At 41.7% G+C, this 26,367-nt stretch overlaps 2 protein-coding genes across 5 annotated transcripts in view; both read right to left on the bottom strand.

The window, feature by feature from the left end:
* mccc2 (methylcrotonyl-CoA carboxylase subunit 2) overlaps positions 1 to 4,381 on the bottom strand; it is a 74,708-nt gene extending 70,327 nt beyond the window's left edge. The window contains exon 1 of the mRNA XM_055632179.1: positions 4,138 to 4,381. Coding sequence (XP_055488154.1) covers positions 4,138 to 4,284 — 147 coding nt within the window. The 5' untranslated portion in view covers positions 4,285 to 4,381. The remainder of the gene's footprint in view (positions 1 to 4,137) is intronic.
* Positions 4,382 to 8,798: 4,417 nt separating this feature from the next.
* Positions 8,799 to 26,367, bottom strand: part of LOC129695333 (transcription factor TFIIIB component B'' homolog) — an 89,528-nt gene continuing 71,959 nt past the window's right edge. For 3 of the 4 annotated variants that reach the window (XM_055632180.1, XM_055632183.1, XM_055632181.1), the window contains 6 exons: positions 23,420 to 23,693; positions 22,218 to 22,260; positions 20,008 to 20,157; positions 18,074 to 18,467; positions 15,372 to 15,624; positions 8,799 to 14,396 (listed from right to left, as the gene is read on the bottom strand). In XM_055632180.1, the coding sequence (XP_055488155.1) occupies positions 14,241 to 14,396; positions 15,372 to 15,624; positions 18,074 to 18,467; positions 20,008 to 20,157; positions 22,218 to 22,260; positions 23,420 to 23,693 (1,270 nt within the window). In that variant the 3' untranslated portion in view covers positions 8,799 to 14,240. The remainder of the gene's footprint in view (positions 14,397 to 15,371; positions 15,625 to 18,073; positions 18,468 to 20,007; positions 20,158 to 22,217; positions 22,261 to 23,419; positions 23,694 to 26,367) is intronic. The other variant, XM_055632182.1, reaches the window with a different exon arrangement.

Here is a 26,367-nt window from a genome sequence, read left to right on the forward strand (position 1 = left end):
ACTAGTTTAAAAATAGCTATAAATAAGGGCAGAAGTCAACCAGGAATCTTGGTAGGATTGACATACAATATAGGATTGACATACAGTCCATCCAAGCTCTATCAATCGAACATTGAAATACATAGCAAAAAATATATGGGAGCAGGTTCAATAAAATGCCTGGAGGCAACAAATGGATGGAACGCATACTAAGGCCCAACACTAGAGTACACTTAAATTTCACTGTACCTTAGTTGGTCAAGTGACAATAAACGCAAACTTGAACTTGGACTTGATATTAACAGAGTTAAGAGATTCATATGACATAGCTGGTAGAGTTGTTGCCTCACAGCGCCAGAGACCCGGGTTCAATCCTGATGTCAGATGCTGTCTGTGTGGAGTTTGCACATTCTCCCAGCTACCTATCACACTTTCCAAAGTCTCCCAACCTTTCCTATAATGCAGCAAACCATTCCTATCAAGCAGACCACACGCTATTCCGAATATGGCCTGCCCAAAGTTTTGTACAGCTGCAACATAATTTCCTGACTTTCACACTCAAAATCTTAACCGATGAAGGCACGCATGTCCTATGCCTTCTTCACCATCCTATCTACCTTTGTTGCCACTTTCAGGTAGCTGCAACACGCTTGCACTGGTAGATCTCTTCAGACATCAATGTGTCAAGGGTCTTGCACATTTATTGTATACTTTCCTCTTATATTTAACCTCCCTATGTAAAACATCCCACACTTGTCCAAACTACACCGACTGACTTGGTCAACCGACTGTCCATATGGTGCCAGCACAATAACCTGGCCCTCAACACCAGCAAAACCAAGGAGCTGATTGTGGACTTTGGAAGGGGTTTGGATGGGGACCCACAGTACCGCTTATATCAACGGGTCGATGGTGGAAAGGGTCAAGAGCTTCAAATTCCTGGGCGTGCACATCTCTGAAGATCTCTCCTGGTCCGAGAACACTGATGCTATCATATAGAAAGCACATCAGCGCCTCTACTTCCTGAGAAGATTACGGAGAGTCGGTATGTCAGTATCTCTAACTTCTATAGGTGCACAGTAGAGAGCATGCTGACCGGTTGCATCGTGGCTTGGTTCGTCAACTTGCGTGCCCAAGAGTGAAAAAGACAACAAAAAGTAGTAAACACTGCCCAGTCCATCATCTGCTCTGACCTCCCTACCATCGAGGGGATCTATCGCAGTCGCTGCCTCAAAAAGGATGGCAGCATCATCAAGAACCCACACCATCCTGGCCACACACTCATCTCCCCGCTACCTTCAGGTAGAAGGTACAGGAGCCTGAAGATTGCAACATCCAGGTTCAGAAACAGCTTCTTCCCCACAGTCATCACGCTATTAGACACATAGAAACATAGAAATTAGGTGCAGGAGTAGGCCATTCGGCCATTCAATATGATCATGGCTGATCATCCAACTCAGTATCCCGTACCTGCCTTCTCTCCATACCCCCTGATCCCCTTAGCCACAAGGGCCACATCTAACTCCCTCTTAAATATAGCCAATGAACTGGCCTCAACTACCCTCTGTGGCAGAGTTCCAGAGATTCACCACTCTCTGTGTGAAAAAAAGTTCTTCTCATCTCGGTTTTTAAAGGATTTCCCCTTTATCCTTAAACTGTGACCCCTTGTCCTGGACTTCCCCAACATCGGGAACAAATCTTCCTGCATCTAGCCTGTCCAACCCCTTAAGAATTTTGTAAGTTTCTATAAGATCCCCTCTCAATCTCCTAAATTCTAGAGAGTATAAACCCAAGTCTATCCAGTCTTTCTTCATAAGACAGTCCTGACATCCCAGGAATCAGTCTGGTGAACCGTCTCTGCACTCCCTCTATGGCAATAATGTCCTTCCTCAGATTTGGGGACCAAAACTGTACGCAATACTCCAGGTGTGGTCTCACCAAGACCCTGTACAACTGCAGCAGAACCTTCTCTGCTCCTATACTCAAATCCTTTTGCAATGAAAGATAACATGCCATTCGCTTTCTTTACTGCCTGCTGCACCTGCATGCCTACCTTCAATGACTGGTGTACCATGACACCCAGGTCTCGCTGCATCTCCCCCTTTCCCAATCGGCCACCATTTAGATAATAGTCTGCTTTCCTGTTTTTGCCACCAAAATGGATAACCTCACATTTATCCACATTATACTCCATCTGCCAAACATTTGCCCACTCACCCAGCCTATCCAAGTCACCCTGCAGTCTCCTAGCATCCTCCTCACAGCTAACACTGCCCCCCAGCTTAGTGTCATCCGCAAACTTGGAGATATTGCCTTCAATTCCCTCATCCAGATCATTAATATATATTGTAAATAGCTGGGGTCCCAGTACTGAGCCTTGGGGTACCCCACTAGTCACTGCCTGCCATTGTGAAAAGGACCCGTTTACTCCTACTCTTTGCTTCCTGTTTGCCAGCCAGTTCTCTATCCACATCAATACTGAACCCCCAAATGCCTTGTGCTTTAAGTTTGTATACTAATCTCTTATGTGGGACCTTGTCGAAAGCCTTCTGGAAGTCCAGATACACCACATCCACTGGTTCACCCCTATCCACGCTACTAGTTACATCCTCGAAAAATTCTATAAGATTCGTCAGACATGATTTACCTTTCGTAAATCCATGCTGACTTTGGCCAATGATTTCACCACTTTCCAAATGTGCTGCTATCCCATCTTTAATAACTGACTCTAGCAGTTTCCCCACTACCGATGTTAGACTAACTGGTCTGTAATTCCCCATTTTCTCTCTCCCTACCTTCTTAAAAAGTGGGGTTACGTTTGCTACCCGCCAATCTTCAGGAACTACTCCAGAATCTAAAGAGTTTTGAAACTCTTGTATTGTATTGAACTCAACTCAAACAAAACTCTGAACATTAATAGCCCATTATCGGTTTATTTGCACTTTATCTGTTTTATTTATTCATGTGTGTATATATTTATACAATGCTATATGGACACACTGATCTGTTCTGTTTTCATGCCTACTATGTTCTGTTGTGCTGAAGCAAAGTAAGAATTTCATTGTCCTATCTTCTCTGTCCCGCCTGCAACTGGTCCAAAACACCGCAGCGAGACTCCTGATGGGCACCCGAAAAAGGGACCACATCACCCCGATCCTGGCCTCTCTCCGCTGGCTCCCTGTGCGGTTCCATATACATTTCAAGACCCTCCTCTATGTCTACAAAGCCCTCAATGGGCTTGCCCCCTCCCACATCAAGTCTTCTCACCCACCACTCCACCTCCAGGTCCCTCAGATCGGCCGACTTGGGGCTGCTGAATATCCCGCGGTCTAGGCATAAGCTTAGGGGCGACCGCGCCTTTGCGGTTGCAGCTCCTAGACTGTGGAACAGCATCCCCCTTCCCATCAGAACTGCCTCCTCCATCGACTCCTTTAAGTCAAGACTAAAAACTTATCTATACTCCCAAGCCTTTCCTGACGTCCACTGAGCGAGGGTTATATGTATATATGTATGTAGTTTGTTTGTTTATACTATTCTTATAACAAATGTAAAGCACTTTGGCCAACGAGAGTAGTTTTTTAAATGTGCTATATAAATAAATGTGACTTGACGTTTCGGGTCTCGATCCTTCTTCAGAAGTAGTTGAGGCAGGGACTGTCCCAACATTTAAGAAACAGATGCATGGATGGGACAGGTTTGTAGGGATATGGACTAGACGCAGGCAGGTGGGACTAGTGTAGCTGGGACATATTGGCCGGAATGGGCAAGTCGGGCCGAAGGGCCTGTTTCCACACTGTATCACTCTGTATCCATATGCCCTCCATTCCCTGCATTTCAGTGTGCCATCCATCCTTTGCTCCTGGTGTTGGAGTAACTCATCGGGACAGTGTTGGTGTTGTGATGGGTAAAAGATTCAGACAGAAACTTGGCACTTAGTCAGATAGTCAGTTCAAGGGCTTCATTAAAGGGTCACCGGCATAAATGACCTTCTCTTCAACATAATACGCGTTTTGCACAGGAACCCTAATCTAACAATACTATGTAGATGTTTGCATGTAGTTTCTGCTAATGTTGTAGTCTCTCCCTCCCTCTCCCCGCACGCCGTGCACCTGTCCGGGGTTGTGGCCGAGGCGAGCCCGGGGCTGCGGCGCGGCCTACCTGGAATAGGGCTGCTCCGGCCTCGGGCTCCGTGCCCACGGTCGCCACTCTGTCGCCATGGTAGCCGCGGGCCCGCGGGAGCGCCCAGACACGGGCTCTGGACAGCCATAGCCAGAGCCGCAGCCTCGCCGCCTGCTGCTGCAGCATCCCACAACAGGGAGGGAGGCTTCTGCTTCTGCTTCTGCAACCACTTGGCCGCTTGCTGCTACTCCAGTCAGTGGCTGCCTGCAACTTGCAGCTCCGCCTCAATCACTGGAGAATCGAGGCACTGGCATCCGTACACTCCTCCCACCTTCACAACAACCACACTTTCTCCTCCTCGGCCCAATTCATTGCAAGATTTCGCTTGGGCAGCTTACAACCCAGCGGTATGAGTATTAATTTCTCTCATTTCAAGTAACTTCTGCAATCCCCCCCCTCTCTCCATTCCTGCCCCATTCTAGTTCTGATCTGTCGTTTTCATAATCATCTGCTTTGATCTGTCGTTTTCACACCTTACCCTTCCATGTCAATTAGGAAAAGGGGAGATACAACGAGACCTGGGTGTCATGGTACACCAGTCATTGAAAGTAGGCAGGAGGTACACAAAAATGCTGGAGAAACTCAGCGGGTGCAGCAGCATCTATGGAGCGAAGGAAACAGGCGACGTTTCGGGCCGAAACCCTTCTTCAGACTGAAAGTAGGCATGCAGGTGCAGCAGGCAGTGAAGAAAGCAAATGGTATGTTAGCATTCATAGCAAAAGGATTTGAATATAGGAGCAGGGAGGTTCTACTGCAGTTGTACAGGGTCTTGGTGAGACCACATCTGGAGTATTGCATACAGTTTTGGTCTCCTAATCTGAGAAAATACATTCTTGCCATAGAGGGAGTACAGAGAAGGTTCACCAGACTGGATTCCTGGGATGTCATGACTTTCATATAAAGAAAGACTGGATAGACTCGGCTTGTACTCGCTAGAATTTAGAAGACTGAGGGGGGATCTTATAGAAACTTACAAAATTCTTAAGGGGTTGGACAGGCTAGATGCAGGAAGATTGTTCCCGATGTTGGGTAAGCCCAGAACAAGGGATCAGTTTAAGGATAAGGGGGAAATCTTTTAGGACCGAGATGAGAAAAACATTTTTCACACAGAGAGTGGTGAATCTGTGGCATTCTCTGCCGCAGAAGGTAGTTGAGGCCAGTTCATTGGCTATATTTAAGAGGGAGTTAGACATGGCCCTTGTGGCTAAAGGGATCAGGGGGCATGGAGAGAAGGCAGGTACAGGATACTGAGCCATGATTATATTGAATGGCGGTGCAGGCTCGAAGGGCCGAATGGCCTACCCCTGCACCTAATTTCTATGTTTCTATGTCTAGGTTCCCTCTCCCCAGACTCTGAAGAAGGATCTCCATACGAAACGTCACCCATTCCTTCTCTCCAGAAATGCTGTCTGGCCCACTCAGTTACTCCAGCATTTTGTGTCTATCTTCAGAGTAAACCAGCATCTGCAGTTCCTTCCTACACATACTAGTTTCACTGTCGTTCTGCCTTATTTCACTGTCGTCCTACATAGTTTCACTGTTTGTATCCCCTTCATTATCACATTTTCCACAGCGAGCAATGGACCATTATGGGTTCCACCTTTCCTTGATTGTTGGTGCTGGCTTTGATTTATTCTTTTCGGGCCTTTCATTCATTGTTCTTTGTACTTTTTTGTATCTCTAGTTTCCGTCTCCCCTGACTGTCAGTCTGATGAAGGGTCTTGACCCGAAATATCACCTATTCCTTTTCTCCAGAGATGCTGGCTGATCCGCTGAGTTACTCCAGCATTTTGTGTATCTCTAGTTTCCGTCTCCCCTGACAGAGCCATCTCCATCATCAAAGACCCCTACTACCCATCGCATCACATATTCTCCATCCTGCCATCTGGGAAGAGGTACAGGAGCATTAGCTGCAAAACCAGCAGGATGCTCCTCAGCTTCTTCCCGCAGGCTAATAGACTGCTAAATGGACTTTGCCCCCTGCCAAAGTATTGCGCACCAACCACCAACCTGGACACACTGCAGCAGAGCCACTGTCGTGCCGCTGCCGATCGGAACGCCTGTTGAATGTTTAGTAGAGTGTTAAATTTATTCATGATATATGTATTTTTATTTCTATTTATTTTTAATGCACACTGAATGGACACTGGGTGAGCAACGTTTTTTTGTTTCCTCTGGGTATGTGAATACTCAGGAAATGACAATAAAGATATACAATACAATACAATATATCTTCATTGCAAGTACCATTTGTGCCGTATAAATGGTCATCATTTAGCTTCCACAGCCATCAATGGACTATTGTGGGCTCCACTTTTCCTTGATCATCGGTGTAAAGGCAGGTGCTAACATTTCTACATATGACACTAACAATGTTGAATGTTTAGGCACTAACAATGTATTAGGAGTTTTGACAGAGTCTTTGTATTGTATATTTATTTTATTGCGAATAAAATTTACATTTGAAATGTTTTTTTGTTTAATTTCTGTTTCTGCCATGGTTTTAATGTCTTGGGATCCAAGTGTATAGCTCTCTGAAAGTGACAACACAAGTAGACAAAGTGGTAAAATTAAAAAAGCATATAGTATATTTGCCTTCATCAGTCAGAGCATTGAGTATAAATGTTAAGAAAGGCCACAAAGTGCTGGAGTAACTTAGCAGGTCAGGTTGCATCTTTAGACATAGTGTGGAGTCAGCGATCACCCAGTACACTAGCACTATCCTACACACTAGGGACAATTCACAGAAGTAATTAACCTACAAACCTGTACCGCTTTGTTGTGTGGGAAGAAACTGGTGCACCCAGCGGTAACAGGGAGAATGTACAAACTCCATACAGACCACATCCATAATCAGGATCAAATCAGGGTCTCTGGCACTGTAAGGCAGCAACTCCTCTATTGAAATGTTTAGAGAGATATGGGCCAAACATGGGCAGATGGGACTAGCTTAGGTGGGGCAAGTTGGGCCGAAGGGTACGACTTTATGACTTCCCTAAATAAATACCCTGCAGTTATCTGCATTAAACTGTATTAGCCTTTCCTTAGCCCACCTGCCCAGCTGATCAAGATCCTGCTGTCATTTTTGATAAGCATCTTAAATAGGATTCTTTATCTTGAAACTGTGTGCCCTATTTCCATTTTCACCAACTTATATATATTTCCTGACATTTATCTTGTCATGCCTCCTAAGGATCTTGACTGTCTCAGTAAAATCAGGTCTTGACCCTAAGGAATGCGGTCCAACCTTGCAGAGCCAACACGGATATATGAACAAAAGTAACATTTGACTAATCTATTGGAAATCTTTACAGCTGTGATCTACAGAATAAAACATGGAACTGCGGGGGCTGGAGAGCGGGATAGAAAGAGTAGGGAGGGAAGCAATGGTTCTGCCATTTTTTTTAAATTTTCAACAAGTTTTCAATAAGATCCCATGCAGTAGGAAAATAAACTGGAATAGCATGCGAGCATGGTTTGTCATTTGGTTAACAGCAGAAGGCAAAGAATAAGAATAAGTGTGTCTTCCTCAGGTTGGCAGACTGACTGGTGGGGTAACTACAGGGATCAGTGCTTGGGCCTCGAGCTATTCACCATTATCAAGTTTGGCTGAGGGAACCGAATATCGTGTTCCCACGTTTGCAGATGATAGCAAACCAGGTATGAATGAGCAGGGAGGATGATGTAAAGGTGATTTCAAAGCGGATATGGATAGGGTAAGTGGCTGGTATCACCAGGACCACTCCACTCTCATTACGGTCCAAAGATGCGCCAAAGAGCAGCTTTCACTTACCTGGATGAGTACAGCTTTAACACTTCTCAGGTAGCTAGAGCTGAGACACAGCAGCCCACTGGACAGGCATCCCATCCTCAACCAATCACTCACTTCACTACCAGTGTACAGTAGAAAGCAGTTTGTACCTTCTCCACTATGTACTGTAACAACTCACCAAGATGTCTTAGACAGCACCGTCTGAAGCTTAGAAGCTAGAAAGGCAAGAGCTGCAAGGCCTGCAAAAGCATGGGAACACTCCCACCACCTTGAAATTACCCTCAAAGCCACACACCATCATGATTTGGGAATATATTGCTGCACCTTCACTGTCTCTGGATTAAAATCTGTGAATTCTCACCCTGGCACCACTGTGGTTATACCCACATCTCAAGGACTGAAGAAGGCAGTTCCCACCACCAAATGTTGGCTCAGCCTGCAAAGTACTTGTCCCTTGAATGAATATTTCTTTAGCAATTGGTGAGAATGACTGGTTTTGACGTTGAGGCACCATGTGACATTGTGCGGCATCAAGGTGCCTTGGTGAAACTGAATTCAATGGCTATCAAGGGAGGAAACTATTCCAGCAACTGGAGTCTAAGGAAAATGGTTTTGGGTGTTAATAGTCAATTAAACTTAGCAAGATATATTAGGAAGATGTAAATGTGATTTCAAAGACGATACAGACACTCCGAGGATGGTATCTGTGGAGGGAAATGGACAGGCCACATTTTGGGACAGATTCCAGCATGTGTAGTCTCCAGTGTCTCCATGTTCACAGCCTTCAATAGTTTGTAACATAAAAGTAGCAAACGTTAGAAAATTAAAAGTCTCAATGATATTAAATTGCTGTAAACAAAAATTATAGATGATTTTTTTTATTTACAGAATTTACAAGCAGCCCACAGATGAATCTGTGCAGTAATACTGTAAAATTCCTTTCAAACAAGGAAGATGTTGAAATGACATTTGAGTAAGTCATTTTCCAAATGACGACATACATATTTACAACTAAGAGAAGACAAAAACACAACAGTAAATTACACGTGGATTATGGGCTTGTGCAACTGACCCAGCTGTTTATTCAAGGGCAAGGCAAATGTAAAGGATCTTTTTAGTGTATGTGCATACTATACATTTTACATAATTACATTTATTTACTGTTTATGAAGTTTCATTGCAATACTTTCTCTCTGCTATCAGTAAGACCTGTCCAATTAACAGTCATAATTCACTTGAGAACTTCAGTGCTTCAGATACCAAATTTGTTCAGAGATTGATGACAAAACTTGCAAGATAAACCGATCAAGGTTCAGAAACTACCTCACCGCAGCAGGATAAAACCAGCAATTTATTCATTTACCTAAAACTAGAATTGGAATCTTGGGTTATGACCCAAGTTGGTGGATAACGTGTTTCTTAACAGTTATTCCCTTAATTGTCCTATTTCAGGTGGTTGTATCTTCATAGACTTATGAATGTCCTCCTTTGCAGAAAATCTAAAAGTTCATCTACAGACAACAGAACAGCTTCTAAATGAACTTGAGGTGAGATTGGATAAAGAATATTCAAAATCTTTGGCTGAAAATAAGGAGTTTGGGGTGACTGTTGCAAACACAGATACAGAGATAAAAATGTATTGGTGTACAATCTTTTTCCAATTTGTTTAAAGTTATCCTGTGCCATTCACTGATCCCTTTGACTACTGTGTAAGATGGCTCCACATAAAGCTTAGCTAAATTTAGTTGACTTGTATCCAAACTTTAAAGTGCAGCGTGGTTGTGTTTTCTCTTTCAAACTTCTGTACATATCTCTTCTGATCAGTCTTATTTGAAAATGTTTAGCTTTGGGTGATATTGTTGGTGGCTTTATGCAGTCCAATAAATGCAGCAGGAGTTGACCATTCAGTTATGGTGATACACAAAACAGCTTAACTTTAATTGTAACATTTGCAGCCACGATTAGTTTTGAGATGCAGTTATGAATAGCAAAATGGTTACTCCATCAGGCAGCTGACATTGAGTTTTCTTGATGGTAGATATGACTGTTTGTATTCTGCTTGAATTAATTGCTATATTTAGGACCCTTTGATGTTAAAGAGTAAGGTGTCAAATGGTGTGCAATGGAAAGGTTAATTGTTATTTTCTAAGTTAAACCACACAGTATTTCTCAAATATGGGGGGGAGAAAGGTTGTATTTAGAACAACTGCAATTGTTATCAGCAACAACTTGCATTGGAAAAATTATGAAATTTGAGTCAGTTATTTTTGACAAAATTCTGGATTTTTTTTTAAACAGTTAAATACTCTTAATTATTGTAGATGATTCTGCTCAGTAGAGTTCAATGACCTTTGATCATATTGAATGGCGGTGCAGGCTCAAAGGGCCGAATGGCCTACTCCTGCACCTATTTTCTATGTTTCTATGACCTCCATACAGTTCACATTGCTGGTTAGGAGCCTAAGTGGATATTTCTCTTGGTTGCTCCACAGCTTGTTTTATAGAAGACGTAGGCTTTTCAATTGAAACTCTCACTTTTGAATTTTGAGGGAGACTATCAAAGATTAAACATTTGCTTTCAAGTTCATGATGGAGTGAGCTATATCTGCTGCTGTTTTCTAATCAGGAATATCTATGCACCACAGCACAGCCTATTCTGAATGAATTCTGCTTCTCTGCAGTTTGTAACGGGTATGATAAAACTGCACATTTACAATTGATACGGATATACAAGGATTCTAATTTAAAAATAATGTTCATCACATTACTGTAAAATCTGTAGAATTTGTTCCTTTTTTAAAATTGACTTTGCACCATTAATGCAGAGATTAAAAAAAACTTGTTGGCATTTATCTCATCAACCCTAGTGTCTGATATCTCTCTAGACAATCAAGTAACTGGCCTTGTCAATTAAATCCTCAAGCTTAATATTTGCTCTTAATTTTAGTACAAACTAATGTGCTGGAAAAATATACCAAAATCCATGGGATATGAGGCTATCCATCCCACTGTGTGAGCTAACATCCTTGTGTATCAATCACAATAATACTTTATTAGCCAAGTATGTTTTGCAACATGCAAGGAATTTCATTTGCCAAGTCAGTCATACAAATAAAAAGCAACGGAACACAAAATACATTTTAACATAAACATCCACCAGTGACTCCTCATTCCTCACTGTGATGGAAGGCGGGAAAAAAAGTTCAAATCTTTTCCCTCACCTCTCCCGCGGTCTGGGGCCTCGAGCCCTCCGTTGACGGGACAATCTTGACCCGCAGTCGCCGGTGTTTTGGCCCTCCACATCAGGATGATCAGCTCCTGCATCGGTGGATGTCAGCTCCCCCGCACCGGCGATCGGCCCCCGGGTCGGGGCTGGTCGAGCCTCTTTGTTGTTGAACAATGCAATGTATACCGTTATATAATTCACAGTGGTTATGCAATACACTTTTGGTTATATAGTATGCACTGATAAAAAAAATTCCCCCTTCAGAGTGGTTGAGGCGGGTGCCGAGTTGAAGCTACTTGTGCTTTCCTTTTAAAGAAAAAGGGAGCGACGCCAAAGCACAGTGTATTTCTGCCTGGGCTCATCTTAATAATAAGTAAAGAACAGAAAGTAATCCCTCCCTCCACTACAAACACATTCATTTCAGTGACCTAGACTACTGTGGAACAGTAAAGCCAGTTCCATCTCCATCAGACCGGCTGCCCTTTTTGCAATTGCAAGAAATACAGCACTGGCCATTTACCACTTCTGCCCCTGCTCCAAGACCCCATTAATGTCAAGAGCCTAGTTAATGGTGTTTCATTGTCATATATCTGACATATGACTGGGCTTGGATCTTGTAATGACAATGGAACAATTTATTAATTGCGTACAGCAGCGTAAACGGCAAGTAAATACATCACTCGTAGATAACATAATTAACCAAAATATCAAACTTGAAGGTTTTGGTGCAGCCACGATGGTTCATAGCCATATTTGAACCGGGAAGTCACTGGGACACCGAGAGGCAGGAGTGAAATGAGAGCGTGGCCAGGATGGTGTGGAATCTTGATTATGTTGTCTGCCTTTTAGAAGCAGTGTCTCCTCTAGATCTTTAAGGAGGTGGGCAGGTCAGTACCTGTGGTGGACTAGGCAATTTCTACTACTTTTGTAATCTCCTTTGTTCCTGGGCGATTGAGTTGCTGAACCAGACAGTGATACGACCTGTCGATGTGCTGATCACCCTCTGAACATTTTGATAATATCTGCAAGTAGTCTCTTCCAAATATTAACATACCACAACATAGACCACCGCTGCAAAAAAAGACACAAAGGGCTGGAATAACTCAAGCAGCAACTGTGGAGAATATGGATAGGTGACGTTTAGAGTCGGGACCCTTCTCCTGTCTCATAAAGGGTCTCGACCCAAAATGCGAGTCTGAAGGGTTCCGATCCGAAACATCACCTATCCATTTTCTCCACAGATGCTGTCTGACCTACTATGTTACTCCAGCACTTTGTCATTTTTCTTGTGAACCAGCATCTGCAGTTCGTCGTTTTTACATAGACCACAGCCAAGTCAGTTAACAACATAACAAGTTCACATTTTAATTCATTCGAAATCTCTCCTCTCTCTCAATTTTTTTCCAATGTTTGTCATCAAAAATATCAAAGTCTCCTGAGTAGAATAATATTAAATAATATTCCAAATACAAAAAAATGAGGTAAATTATCTGCAAATGTGATTATGTCCCATATTGAAAGACAGTCTGATTAACAGCATATCACATTTCCATAATGTTAACTAAAGGAACATAGTTAATAGCTTGTTTTAAAACACATCTTGGGAAGGAGCTTAAAAAGGTCAATTTGCCCAAAACTAAAATTTGTTCTGAAATATGCAAATATATTCAAGATCAAAAACACAAGTGCAGGTAATTTTACAAAAAATAATTTTGTCTCTCATTATTGACATGTATGACATGCAAACAAATCTCAGTCCATCGCAACTTTAAACTTAAATCAATCATAGTAAATGTTGATATTAGCCCGACAGGCTCACATCCAAACTTGCAAATATTTACTTTTGATTAGTTATTTAAAAGGAATGTCACCATCAGCCCCATGAGTGTGTGAGATGAATAAGGCACATTCTTCAAAGAACAAATGAGTGATAAAAACAGTCCTCAGTATCAGAGAAACTCATCAAATTTGTGCGATCCTCACGATTACAACAAAGTTGTAAATGGAGACAGACTTACGAATTCATCACAAGGCATTGTTCTGACATGCATCCAAATTGTTGAAAACAAACCATAACAGTCAACTACTTTTGTAATAATTTGTGCACAAATGTAACTAGTTCCTATTCCACTTCTCTCAATAATATCTGCATTCAAAATCCAAAAACATACTATGCCCTTTTATCTTACAACTTAGATGTCAATGAATTATTTCAATAATACAATTTGACCTTTTCAATTAGACTCTGTGCATTCATTGCTTTTCTCTGTATCATGTTTTTTGGTTTGGTTCCACTATTTATTGCTTTAATATGATGATTTTCCATTTACTATAACCAAGAAATACTACATTTAAATCATTTTTCTCAGGTGAGTAACTGCATTGGCAAATATATATAACTCATACATTCATGGATTCTAGATTCCCTAATTTAAAGTGATCCTGATTAATTACTTGGATGTTAAAGTGCAATACATTGACGTCATACACGTTTTGTTCATTGAAAGTCAATATCAGAATGAGTTCATACAATAAACAGAAATATGAGTAAGCACACCTCTTGTATGCCCTTTTCTGTAATAACATTTACATCACTTTAAAGGTAAATCAAGTTGCCATTGTTCAAGTGTGTATTTCGACTGGTCAAGCTTATATGTTACAAAAAAGGCATTATTCACATTCAGAGAATGCAAGATCCTTAAATATCATACACAACTGCAGAATAAAAATATCATTCTACTGGATGAATTTATAATATATTGAAAGAATAGTAAATAGCAGTTATTTTTCATGTATAACAAAACCGTTGTTACAATAAATCACCCTGCAAAATCTTGATATATCCTTTCAAGAAAGGCTACTTTTCTGACTTTAGTGAAGAAGTCGGCCAAAATTTTGAATCCCCATTGCAATCACAACTGAAGTACATTAATAGGAGATCGTAGTGCAAGTAAAAGCAAATAAGGTCTGTTCAGATTCATACATCACATGACCCCAATGCAGTGATTAGGTCAAGAACCTAATCACATTATTCTGGGATGTACCCATACCGATTACATTTGTAGCTTCACATACATCCCTTCTTCATTCTTGTTCCTCCACTTCTGTGAAAATGTCACTGAAGAAATATTCTGCAACTCTCGTTGGTGGCATCTGTTCTGTGTCCTGTTCTGCTGCACAACAGGCCTCCTCCGTATAAGATTCAGACTGCCAACTCTGTAACGATGAGTTACCCGTCACCTGCAAAGTCATGGATATAAGTAATAACGTGCTATTATCTAAAATACTCACACCTGGACATGCCAATAGATAAGTGGGACTCTTGTTTCGCAAACAAATCTTATTCAGATTGGAAATTTTATTAAAAAAACCCAAGAGGTTTTTCAGACCAAGGGAAAACTTTCAAATCAATCAACCCTAATATATAAAATGAAGAGAGGCATAGATAGGGTAGACTGTCAGAATCTTTTTCCCAGGATGGGAAAATCAAATACTAGAGGCACAGCTTTAAGGTGAGAGGGGCAAAGTTTAAAGGAGATGTGCAAGCAAGTTTTCTTTTATACACAGAGGGCAGTGACTGCCAGAAATACGCAGCCTGGGGTGTTGGTTGAAGCAGATACATTAGTGGCCTTGAAAATGCTTTTGGATATATTAGGGTTGATTGATTTAAGAGAATTAGATAGAGCTCTAGGGGCTAGTGGAATCAAGGGATATGGGGAGAAGGTAGGCACGGGTTATTGATTGGGGACGATCAGCCATGATCACAATGCATGGCGGTGCTGGCTCGAAGGGCCGAATGGCCTCCTCCTGCACCTATTTTCTATGTTTCCATGTTCTGTGGATAAGCGTTATGGATATGCAGGGAATGGGATATGGGTTATGTGCAGGTATTGGTCTTGGCATCATGTTTGGCACAGGCATCATGGGTTGAGGCATATTTTGTGCTGTATTGTTCTATGTTCTTTGCCAATTACTTTTGATGATTATAGGGGGCACGTTGTGGGGAGGGGACAGGAAAGTTTAAAGTGCGTAGATAAAACACAATACTTCCCTTTCAATAGTATGTTTTAACTCCATCCAAATTGGCTTATAATAAAGCTAACAAAGTGAAGAAATATAAAGAAATTCACTTACTTATCTTTATTTGCTATATCTCAGTATACCATCAACTTTATCTAAACACTCTAGGGTGCACAAAAACAAATGGTAACTTACTTTAGTTGGGGGACTTGTGGTGTTGGGTTGACTCCCATCTTCCTTTTCACAAGACTGCCTTTTTGCAGGTGGAGAACCACTTGGTTTCATTTCTTCAGAATCTGCTGCAGTTGGGATTGGCCTTTTCCCAGAAAACTGGGGGAGATTTATACATGGTTTCTGAAATTTCGTCCTTTTGGATTTCACCTCACTTTCACCTTCAGAGGACTTTTTTGATATGAAGGATAAAAAGCCTCGAGGTTTGCGAACTGGTCTGTTAAAAAATTAAATAAAATGACAGTTAAATTATAAGATTTCTTTAATAGCATGGTGAAAAATCAGCAGTAAAATGTGTTTGTTTTGATGCTAATTAAAATATTATTACACCAGATATATAACATTCATTGAATAAGCATAATCAGATTCATTCTGGTTCAGTTGCGTTACAGTAGGCAACTTATATCCCTTCCTATTACTGCATACAATACTCTAAATACGGCCTAACCAAAGTCCTATAATGCTGCATCATAGCTTCCTGACTCTTATACTCAATGCCCTGACCTATAAAAGCAAGCATACCATGTACATTTTTTTAATCACTCTATCTATTTGTGTTGCCACTTTCAGGGAGATATGAACCTGGATCCCAAAATCCCTCAGTACATCAACACTATTAAGGGTCATGCCATTAATTGTATATTTCCCCCTCACATTTGACCTCCCAAAGTGTAACATGTCGCACTTGTTCAAAATAAACCCCATTTGCCCATTTCTGTAGCTGAAATATATCTCACTGTATATTTTGACAGCCTTCCTCACAGTCTGCGATTGGAGAGGAAATGTGGGAATGTTTCTTTCATTCAGAGGATGGTAGGGGTCTTGAATTCGCTGTCTGGAAGAGTAATAGAAACTTTAAAAAAAGCAAAGATCCTAGAGCAAGATAAACCACTCCTCCGAAATCCAATGGGCTGACGTATAGTACGTAACGGAACGTCACGGCCGCCATTTGTTTATGCCAAACGCGACATCTTTGGTAGCGGGGACGGACTCCACAGTTATACAATCTGCTCTTACATCAGGTCGCAGGGAAGAGCAAAGATACTAGAGGCTCCTCTTGTATCTTTGGGGGAAGAGGACGTTTCCTCCACTCCTGAGTTGATCCAGGTCTGATTCTCGGTCCCCCCCGATACAAGATGAAGGCGGCCGGCGGGAGAGCCTCAAGCCTGAGGCAGCGGGCAATGCTCCTGTAGCATCTTTGGTGTAATCCGTTCCAAAGATTGATCCGCTCTATCATCTTTGGTGTAATCAGTGTTGTAGGGAACAGTGTTTTATAGAGCATCGATCACTTCACATATTTAGTTAATATTATTGTAAATTATATTATTATTGTAAATTGCAGCCCAATAAAATGTCGTCAACAATCACCCATGTCATACTACGTTTTTTTCGCAGAGTGGCGCATCTTGCGCTGCTCTATAATCTTTGAAAAAAGTACTTGGGTGTATTTTTGAAGAGCCATGATCTGCTGGGCTATGGACCTAGCCTGGAAAGTGGGATCAGGATGGGTAGACCTTTTGTTTGACAGAGACACGATGGGCCAAATAGATTCTCTCTGTGTCAAAAATATCCAAGGGTGGCCCATTCCTGCTGGGAAGTTCTTTCATTTTTTTAACCTGGAGAGTGACAAAGGCATGAAAACTACCATGGGGAATAATGGAGGCAATCAGCATGAATGCATTAACAAGGATCAAACAAAAATGTTACGTGCCAAAGCACAAATTATAAATCCACTTCCACTTTCTGGGGGAATTAATGAAGATGTGCAAAATCAAAACATGTATTTGAGACAACAGTCCAAAGCTCTCTTTGTACAAGTCAACAATTTGTCATTAGTTTTAGTCATTAGTTTATTGCCACATGTACAGGTGCACAACTTTTTATCCGGTGTTCCGGAAACCGAAAAACTCCGAAAACCGGCCATTTTTTCCAGGATGTCGTCTGCACACCAAAGCTCGCGTTTGGCGCCAAACTTGACCCGAAACAACCCACGGTCAACCCAGGTCTGTACTACTGTAGCGGCTGCCTCCTCCCCGGAGACACTTAAACATCTGTAAATCATTGCTTAAATGTTAGTCAGTTAGTTTGGAGGGCTTTTATGTGAAGGGGGGGTGAAGGGGTAAACTTTAATTCTTAATCCCCTACCTGGTCGGAGAGACGGGGAGCGGTCAATGCCTTACCGGGTCGCCGTGCGGTAAGCTCCGCAGCGCTGTGGCCGCCAACTCCCAGCTGGGGCTGCGGGCGGCGCCGGTGGTAGCTCCGACCCCAGCAACTCTACCCCTGGCTGCGAGGCGCTCCAAATCCAGCGCCGCCCATGGCCAGACGCCCCCCACCCCAGCTCCGCAAATGTTGGGAGTCGGCGGCATCGCAGCGCTGGGATACCAGCGGGAGCGGGCAATGCCTTACCGGGTCGCTGTGCGGTAAGCTCCAGGGCGCTGAGGCCGCCTTCTCCCAACGTTCGCGGAGCTGGGGCTGCGGGCGTCCAACCGCGGGCGGCGCTGAAATCCGACAAGTGTCTGGTCCCAAGGCTTTCGGATAAAAGGTTGTGCACCTGTACCGAGGTTACCTGGTTAGCACGTAACCTCGGTACATGTGACAATAAACTAATGACTAAAACTAGCGGAGGACGCAACATGATTACAAGTACGAATGCAGAGCATATTTACCTTTTTAGCGTTGTACTAGAGGTAGAACCTGTACTTTGTGTAATTGTGTCTGATTGCCCTGTTAGAATGCCCTCATCAATAACTGCCGTTGAAATCTCTGGAGAGTAACAAGCCAATACTGCGGCAGTTGCCGTTGCCGTCTCTGCAGCATCTTGAGCTTCATTTTCACATTTGTAATCGTCATCAGCACCCAGCTCCTGTTGCATGGAATCCACATCTACTGATGCATTACATCTTGCGTCAGTTTGTACACTTTCTTCAGGAGGCAGAAGTGACGGTGCATTTTTTGTTGCGTCTGAAATGTTCAGAGTATTATAATTTATATCTGAAAGATCAGTCTCAGAAGTGCTTGCAGCTCTCCTTGTTGAAATGTTGGGTTCCACAGCGAGTTTACCTAGTATGCACAATGCCACACATCAGAATGCAATAGGAATGAATCCCACTAATAAACAGATTGGAAGCATTTGTAGTGTATAATCACAATGATGTAAAACATCACATATAAATACAATACTAATCACAGAGGCTAATGCATTCAAAAGGGTAAGGAAATCAGCAATACATCAGCACAATAAGTACAGTATTCCACAGTATCAGAAACCATCGGGAAAAAAAATAGTGTCTAGGTATGTTGCAAAGCCTACCTGAAGCGTCGCTGAAAATCTGTCGCTGTGGGTGTGCGCGATTTTGGCGCCGTTTAGAGGGGGGCGGGTTTAAAACGCGATTTTCCCTAGGCTGTTCCAATCGAAGATGTTCAGCCTAGTTAATTATTAACGAAAAATCGCTGGAAGACCCCGTCACAAAAGCTATTATTTGTTTTAAAGGCCTTGTATAATAGTTATAGTAGTTTAAAAATCAATCTCTAAACCCGCGACCACCGGCAGCCGTCAGGGTCGCATAGAGCAGATAACAGAAGGTAAGCTGTTTATTTTTACATTAAAAAGGGCTTCTTAAGAACCCTTTATACAAAGTTTAATGTTGCGAGTAGCTCATTTTGGGCCCATTATATCCCGCAGTATTTTTCTGGGCATTTGAGGGCACAAATCCACCGCAATGTGAACATTCTAAACCAGCGCGTTCACAGGATCCCACTAGAAAGCTGATTTAAATTTAACTTTAATTTACAGCAATTGAACACTAAATTCCTTCCATTTGGCCTATAAATTAATGTAAATGAGATTTAAAAATCATGTTTTATCGTGAATTATTTGTGAATAATATTTGGACACTTAGGCTATTTAAAAATGTTAATCATTTATTAAGAAATGGATAGATGTTTAGATCTAGTAATTGAAGTTTGAAATTAGCTATACTTGGGTAACTAACTAATTATATGCTTTAATTTCGGGTCATCCAAGTAAGATTATTTTATATTTGTTTCAGAATGGTTCAATCTACAATAACTGAAAATTTCATTCAGTTCTCTTAATTTTTAAGAAGGTTATGGGCTTTTGACTGCACACAATCACAGCTTTTTTGTTATGTCCATAGAAAATCAATAGGGAACAAGATGCTAATTTCCGAGTATGAAAATGGGCATAACTTTTTAAATACTTGAGATATGAAAGTGAATTAGATGTCAAATTAAACTTCTTTTTATGCTTTATCTGATGAGATAAATTACAGACTTGATTTTTTAAATCTCAAAATTTTGTAACATTGCTACAGTGTCTAAGTAGTCACATCTACACCAGCTGGGTACCAAAAACTTGACATTAACAGTACATCTTATTATCATTGTTAAGAAAAGGAAAAGTTTATCAAAAATTGATATATATTGCAGCTCTCCAAATAGTTAACATAATCTAGAAGAAATAGCCAAGATAAAGACTTGTATTTGATTTCATTTATCTTTAACTACAGCAAATCAATCCCATGTAAGTGTTTGCTAAGCAGCTACTTATGGAAGCTACTTATTTAAATTAGTCATGTACCTCTCCTTATCTGTGAAGATTTCCTCACTTCTTCAGGTTCAGAAGGGGTCTGAGCTGATCTTTCAACATGAGCCAGATTGAGCACTTCTTCCAAAGGAGCGGATGAAAAATCATCAGCAGATTGTGGTGGAACACCCATTTGAGTAATATCTAAAACAAATCAGAACACTTTAATAGTAAGCCTTCATTACCCCATGTCTCAAAGAGCTCTTGTCAATGAAGTACTTGTGTTGCACTGCCAATGTTACAATGTGGGAACCCAGGCAGACAGACAGTGCACAACGACCTTCAACATATAGTATACAGACATAGAACAGCACAGTACTGTACACGTCGGCCCACAGTGTTTATGCCAAACATGAAGCCAGAAACTGATCTAATCTGCCTGTACCCGATCCACATACCTCTATTCACGTTCACAAGTTATAGGAGTAGAATTAAGTCATTCGGCCCATCGAGTCTACTCCGCCATTCAATCATAGCTGATCTCTGCCTCCTAATCCCATTTTCCTGCCTTCTCCCCATAACCCTTGACACCCGTTCCCAAGCAAGAATTTGTCCATCTCTACCTTAAAAATATCCACTGACTTGGCCTCCACAGCCCTCTGTGTCAATGAGTAAGTGCAGATTAACTACCCTCTGACTAAAGAAGTTCCTCCTCACCTCCTTTCTAAAAGAGCGCCCTTTAATTCTGAGGCTATGACCTCTGATCCTAGACTCTCCCACCAGTGGAAACATTCTTTCCACACCCTCTCTATCTATACCTTTCATTATACTGTAAGTTTCAATAAGATCCCCCACCTTATTCTTCTAAACTCCAGCAAGTAGAGACCCAGTGCTGTCATACCCTCATCATATGCTAACCCACGCATTCCTTGCACCTATCTAAAACAACATTATCTATCCACCACCACCCCTGACAATGTGTTGTCACACACACACTACTCGCTGCATAAAAACATTTGTCCTACACATCTCCATTAAACATTCCCCCTCTCACCTTATAGCTACGCCCTCTTGTGGTGGACAATTCCAAGCTGGTAAAAAGGTTCTGTCTGTCAACCCAATCCATGCTGCTCATAATTTTATACATCTCTATCAGGTCTCCCCTGAAACCTCCAACTTTCCTGTACGACAATGTAACAGCAAGTTGATTTGCTTTGAAATTTTGATTGAATGCAGAAGTTTTAACGTAGACTATTATGCTCAAGCCCTGTGACAGAATTTAAAACTCTTTTGAGATGAGAGTATTATCTGAGCCACCGCTGACTCAATTCAGCATGACTTGTTAAGCAGAAATATCAGCTGAGGCAAAAATTAAAGAACAAACGCCTGCAGTTTGAATGTTAGCCCTTCAAAACGACCATGGTAACATCTTTTGGAGTAAAACTTGGCTACAATCAAAAATCATGGGGTAAATCTGCTCTCCATTGATTTCTCAGTGATGGTGAAAGTTTCTGGCAAAATTAATTTATTACAGAACCATTCATTACTTTGTGTTAAAACTCATCTATTTAATAGATGTTTGAATAGATCAATAAATGTAATTGAGATAAATGAAAATCGGCTTTTACAACAAAATGCACATTTTAATAATAATGTATATCTAAGCACTGGATTTAAAACACTGTAAATGCACAATTCACCCATTACTTTTGATGTATACTGCCCACTTACTTAGGAATTTAAATATTCAAAATTTGCAAAGCCATAACCTGATTTGTAGTTGCTTGCTCACCAAATTGAACAAGCTCATTTTCAAGAGTTTTGACAAACTGCTGCAAACAATCAAAACCCTTGCTCATCTTTTGTTTCTAAGGACACATTCAGATTTGTGGGCAGGGAGGAAATTCAGCAAAATGTTTTTACAAAAATGTAAAACATGGGGTAGATTAGACAATAGACAATAGGTGCAGGAGTAGGCCATTCGGCCCTTTGAGCCAGCACCGTCATTCAACGTGATCATGGCTGATCATTCACAATCAGTACCCCGTTCCTGCCTTCTGCTCTATCTTTAATAGCCCTATCTAGCTCTCCCTTGAAAGTATCCAGAGAGCCGGCCTCCACCGCCCTCTGAGGCAGAGAATTCCACAGAATCACAACTCTCTGAATTACTGCCTGAATGCAAGTGATCTGCAATTGTGAAGCCTCAGTTGGGCACAATGACGTATCATAAATACTGCCAATTCTTGCAACAACAAGAAACTTACCATCACCACTTAATGTGTTTGTTGCTGACGGTTCTGGGCAAACCTATGCAAGAGACAACACAGAAGAGTTATAATATTCAATCAGGGGGATTGTTTGGCAAAAAGATTTCTATAGGTGACATGTGGTTCAGGTTTCAGCAATTGGAATTAGCTTACTGCTTTGAGTGAGAACACAAATAGTATTGTGGTTTAAATTACTCATCACGCCCAGTAGAAGATTGTATTCATTCATTCTTTATTGCTGAAAACATTAACGACGCAGCAGTGCTGATTTCCAACAGGAACGGTGACAGATGCGCCACACATCTCTGTCGTCCCGTTCCTGCGGACTTCCGCCACTGGAAGTATAGGATTTAGGTGTGTGTGCTTTATCATCATTCCTTACAATGCTATGTACGACAGCAATCGCAACTTCTACTGAAGTGTGGATGGCCGTTGGCTCGCTAGCAGCTTATCCGCCATTTGGCAGGTCTTGTTTTTGGTCCTGCTGGGGATCCACAGCCCTCTCCTCGCCTGGCAAACCAGGTGGGGGAGACGGTTTAGTCTCCGACTATCCGACCATGGAGCAGGTAGCACGGGATTACATGGTATCCGTGGCAGGAGGCAACTCCCCCCGACCTGACCTGTATATACTGATTATTAACTAATCTCTAACTTTTCAATTGCATAATATTTTTCCTCTACCCCTTCTATGAAACAGTTTTCACAGAAAACAGTTTGTATCTACTTCGGTTCGTACGGCCTAAGCTAAAATTGCCGAGATATTACAGAATGATACTGCATAAGGAAACGTTAACAGTTAAAGATTCAAAGAATGGACACGAAAACTCCCACACTACTCTATTCTCCACTGAGATTCCCCTACATGCCACAAGTATATCTTACCGAGAATTTATTTTAAAATATCAGTGATGGGAAAGGGCATACAAATGGCAAGTAATTTAATTTGGCCGATAACTCTTAGAAACGTAAAACACGTAAAAGATGAGGTAAATCGCGCCGTCTCAAGACAGTAACGTTAGAAGTCTGGCTGGACTGAAGGAAGAAGCTAACTAACCAATGGAAATCATCCAGGATTAATTTCGCCCGACATTTCACTATGCCAGAAGCTCTACTTTTTTTCTTTTTATAAAGGAATCATATTGCAAATCAAGTCCATTATGCAAATTTCAAATCAAAATATGTCAATTAAAAAAGCCTACCTTAGGTGATGAAAAGTTCGCCAAATGTGATTGAATTATTTTTTCAGTCTGTGGAACATTTTCATTGGGGTCCTCATAACTTGATGTAATCTCTGGGCTCTTTGTGACAGAATCATTTTGATCATCACTTAAATTGTCAGCTTTCCTTTTTCTATTCATTTGTCCCATGTTCAAGCTTAGCATATTTGAACTCCATTGTTGGACGTTACTGTCTAGAATTGACACTGATTCGGGCATACTGGATACAGTCGGTGCCTCTACTGATAGATCAGGGCTGCAAGCAGAAATATAGTAATTAATAAACTTAGAATCTGAATTCCAACACATAATTCTTTGTTTCTTTTACAGCAGGCAATATTAATGCGAATGAATCAGGCAATTCCTACACATTATTAAGGGCGAGCTAGCATGAGTTCACATAGCCGAGGTATAATAGCAATAAGTATAGAGTAATGCTTCACTTATCCAAAACAAAAAGTACCAACATAAGTATTTGATAATTACAACCCTGCTGCCATTGTAATGGATCATCAGATGTAGGATAACAATATGATTTTGAAATCCATTCAAATACAATATAGTGTTTGAACTCTTACGTTCACCAAAATAAATCTTGTGCCTACATTCTTACTCCTTCATCTCCACCTTGTCGATACCCTGGAATACTGAGCTGCCCATCTTGCCCTTTCTCAGTCATATTTCCGTTATTACTGTAATATCCCAGTTCTCTGAGGTTATCCATGCCATGAGTCTGAGGAAGGGTTCCAACCCGAAATGTCGCCTGTCCATGTTCTCCAAGGATGCTATCTGACAGACTGAGTCACTCCAGCACTGTGTCTATTTTTGTAAATCGGCATCTGCAGTTCCTTGTTTCTACATTCCATGTCACATCTACCTTATCTGTTAAGTCTCTAGCATTGAAATAGGCAGAAAAGTAGTAAGAGTGGAGGGCTGTTGTCTTTTTGATCAGGGAGGATATAACTACAGTGATCAAAGAGGATATTCTTGCAAGGTCGTCTATAGGCTACTAAGAAATAGAAAGGGAGCCCATCAGTCTGAAGAAGGGTTTCGGCCCGAAACATTGCCCATTTCCTTCGCTCCATAGATGCTGCCTCATCCACTGAGTTTCTCCAGCACTTTTGTCTACCTTCGATTTTCCAGCATCTGCAGTTCCTTCTTAAACAAATAGAAAGGGATCACTTTTGATCATTCAATGAGTGGTTCATTCAATGAGATGGAACGAGCTGTCAGAGGAGATAGTCGAGTCAAGTTCACATTGAATAGACATTAGGACAGTTACATGGATAGGAAAGGTTTAGAGGGATATGGGCCAAACGCAGGCAGGTGGGACTAGTGTAGATGGACATCCTGTTCGGCATGGGCAGGTTGTGTTGAAGAGCCAGTTTTCCATGCTGTAGGAAAATGATTCACGTTGAATGATCAATGATTATAGGTCCCCCCCCCCAATAGTTATCATGATTTAAAGGAGCAGATGTCCAGTATATCATTATATAGAGGGCTATATTAGAGAGGGTGAAAGGCTAGACCTTCTCTTAGGAAAGATGTAGGGAAGTGACTTAAGAGTCAGTGGGGGCGCCCTTTGGGACCTGTAACCATAATTCTATTTGTTTTAAAGTAGTTTTGGAGGATACAGATATTTTTATAAGCGTAAGAAGGGTTCCGAACTGAAACGTCACCTGTATTTTCTCTCCGTTGATGCTGCTTGGCCCGCTTAGTTACTCCAGCATTTTCTATGAAGAAGGAATTAAGGTCCTAAATTGGGGCCAGACCGATTTTGGAGATATTAGGCAAGAACTTGCAACAGTCAATTGCAAAAGTCTGCTTGCAGGTAAGGGGATACTGGCAAAAGGGAGGCTTTGGAAAGTGAGTTAGCACGAGTACTGGGGCAGCGTGTTCCTAATAGTGTAAAGGGCAAGGCTGGTAAGTTTAGGGAACCCTGATAGATGGGAGATATTGAGGCTTTGGTCAGAAAAATGAGACATACACCAAATTTATCCCGTTAGAACCAAGAGAATCCCTCATCATCATCATCGTTGAAAACATCAACGGGCACGGTGCCTTACAATGCTTTGTACGATAGTGATCGCAAATTCTACTGAAGTGTGGATGGACGTTGGCTCACTCGGAGCTCATCCGCCCTTTGACAGGTCTTGTTTTTGGTTCTGCTGGGGGTCCACAGCCCCGAGTATAAGTGCAGGGATATACATGAGTTTTAAGGCAGCAATCAGGAAGGCAAAAGAAGGAAATGAAATGGAGCTGGCTGGCAGGCAAGAGTAAAGGAAAATCCCAAGAGATTCTACAAGTATTTTTAAACAATAAGAATGGCTCAGGAAAGAATAGGTGCCCTTAAGGGTACTGTAGACAATGAGGAAATGTATCTAGATGAGCTGGAGTCTCTTTAGTCAGAGGTTGGTGAATCTCTTAGAATTCCTTGCCACAGAATACATTGGAGGCCAAGTCAATGGATATTTTAAAGGTGGAGATTGACAGATTCTTGTTTATAAGAGTATCAGGGGTTACAGGAAGAAGGCAGGAGAACGGTGTTGAGAGGAAACGATAGATCAGCCATGATTGAATGGCAGAGTAGACTTGATGGGCCAGATGGCCTAATTCTGCTCCAAATACTTCTGAACATATGAGAGGTGGGCAAAGAAATGACAAATGGAATTTAACTTGGACAAGTGTGAGGTGTGTCAAGCCAGGGCAGGACTTGCACAGTAAATGGTAGAGCCCTAGAATGTTGCAGAACAGAGAAGTCTCAGATGTACGGTTCCCAAAACAGTGGTGAGTCAGGTGGAGAGTGTGATGAAGGAGATTTATTGGGAAGGGTATTGAGTACAAAAGTTGAGATACCATGATGTTGTTGTACACAAGTCGTTGTTGAGACCACACATGGTTCTGGTTGCCTGGCTATAAAAGGATACAAT

Source organism: Leucoraja erinacea, chromosome 3 (genome assembly GCF_028641065.1).
Source record: "Leucoraja erinacea ecotype New England chromosome 3, Leri_hhj_1, whole genome shotgun sequence".
In the NCBI taxonomy this organism is placed as follows: Eukaryota; Metazoa; Chordata; class Chondrichthyes; order Rajiformes; family Rajidae; genus Leucoraja; species Leucoraja erinaceus.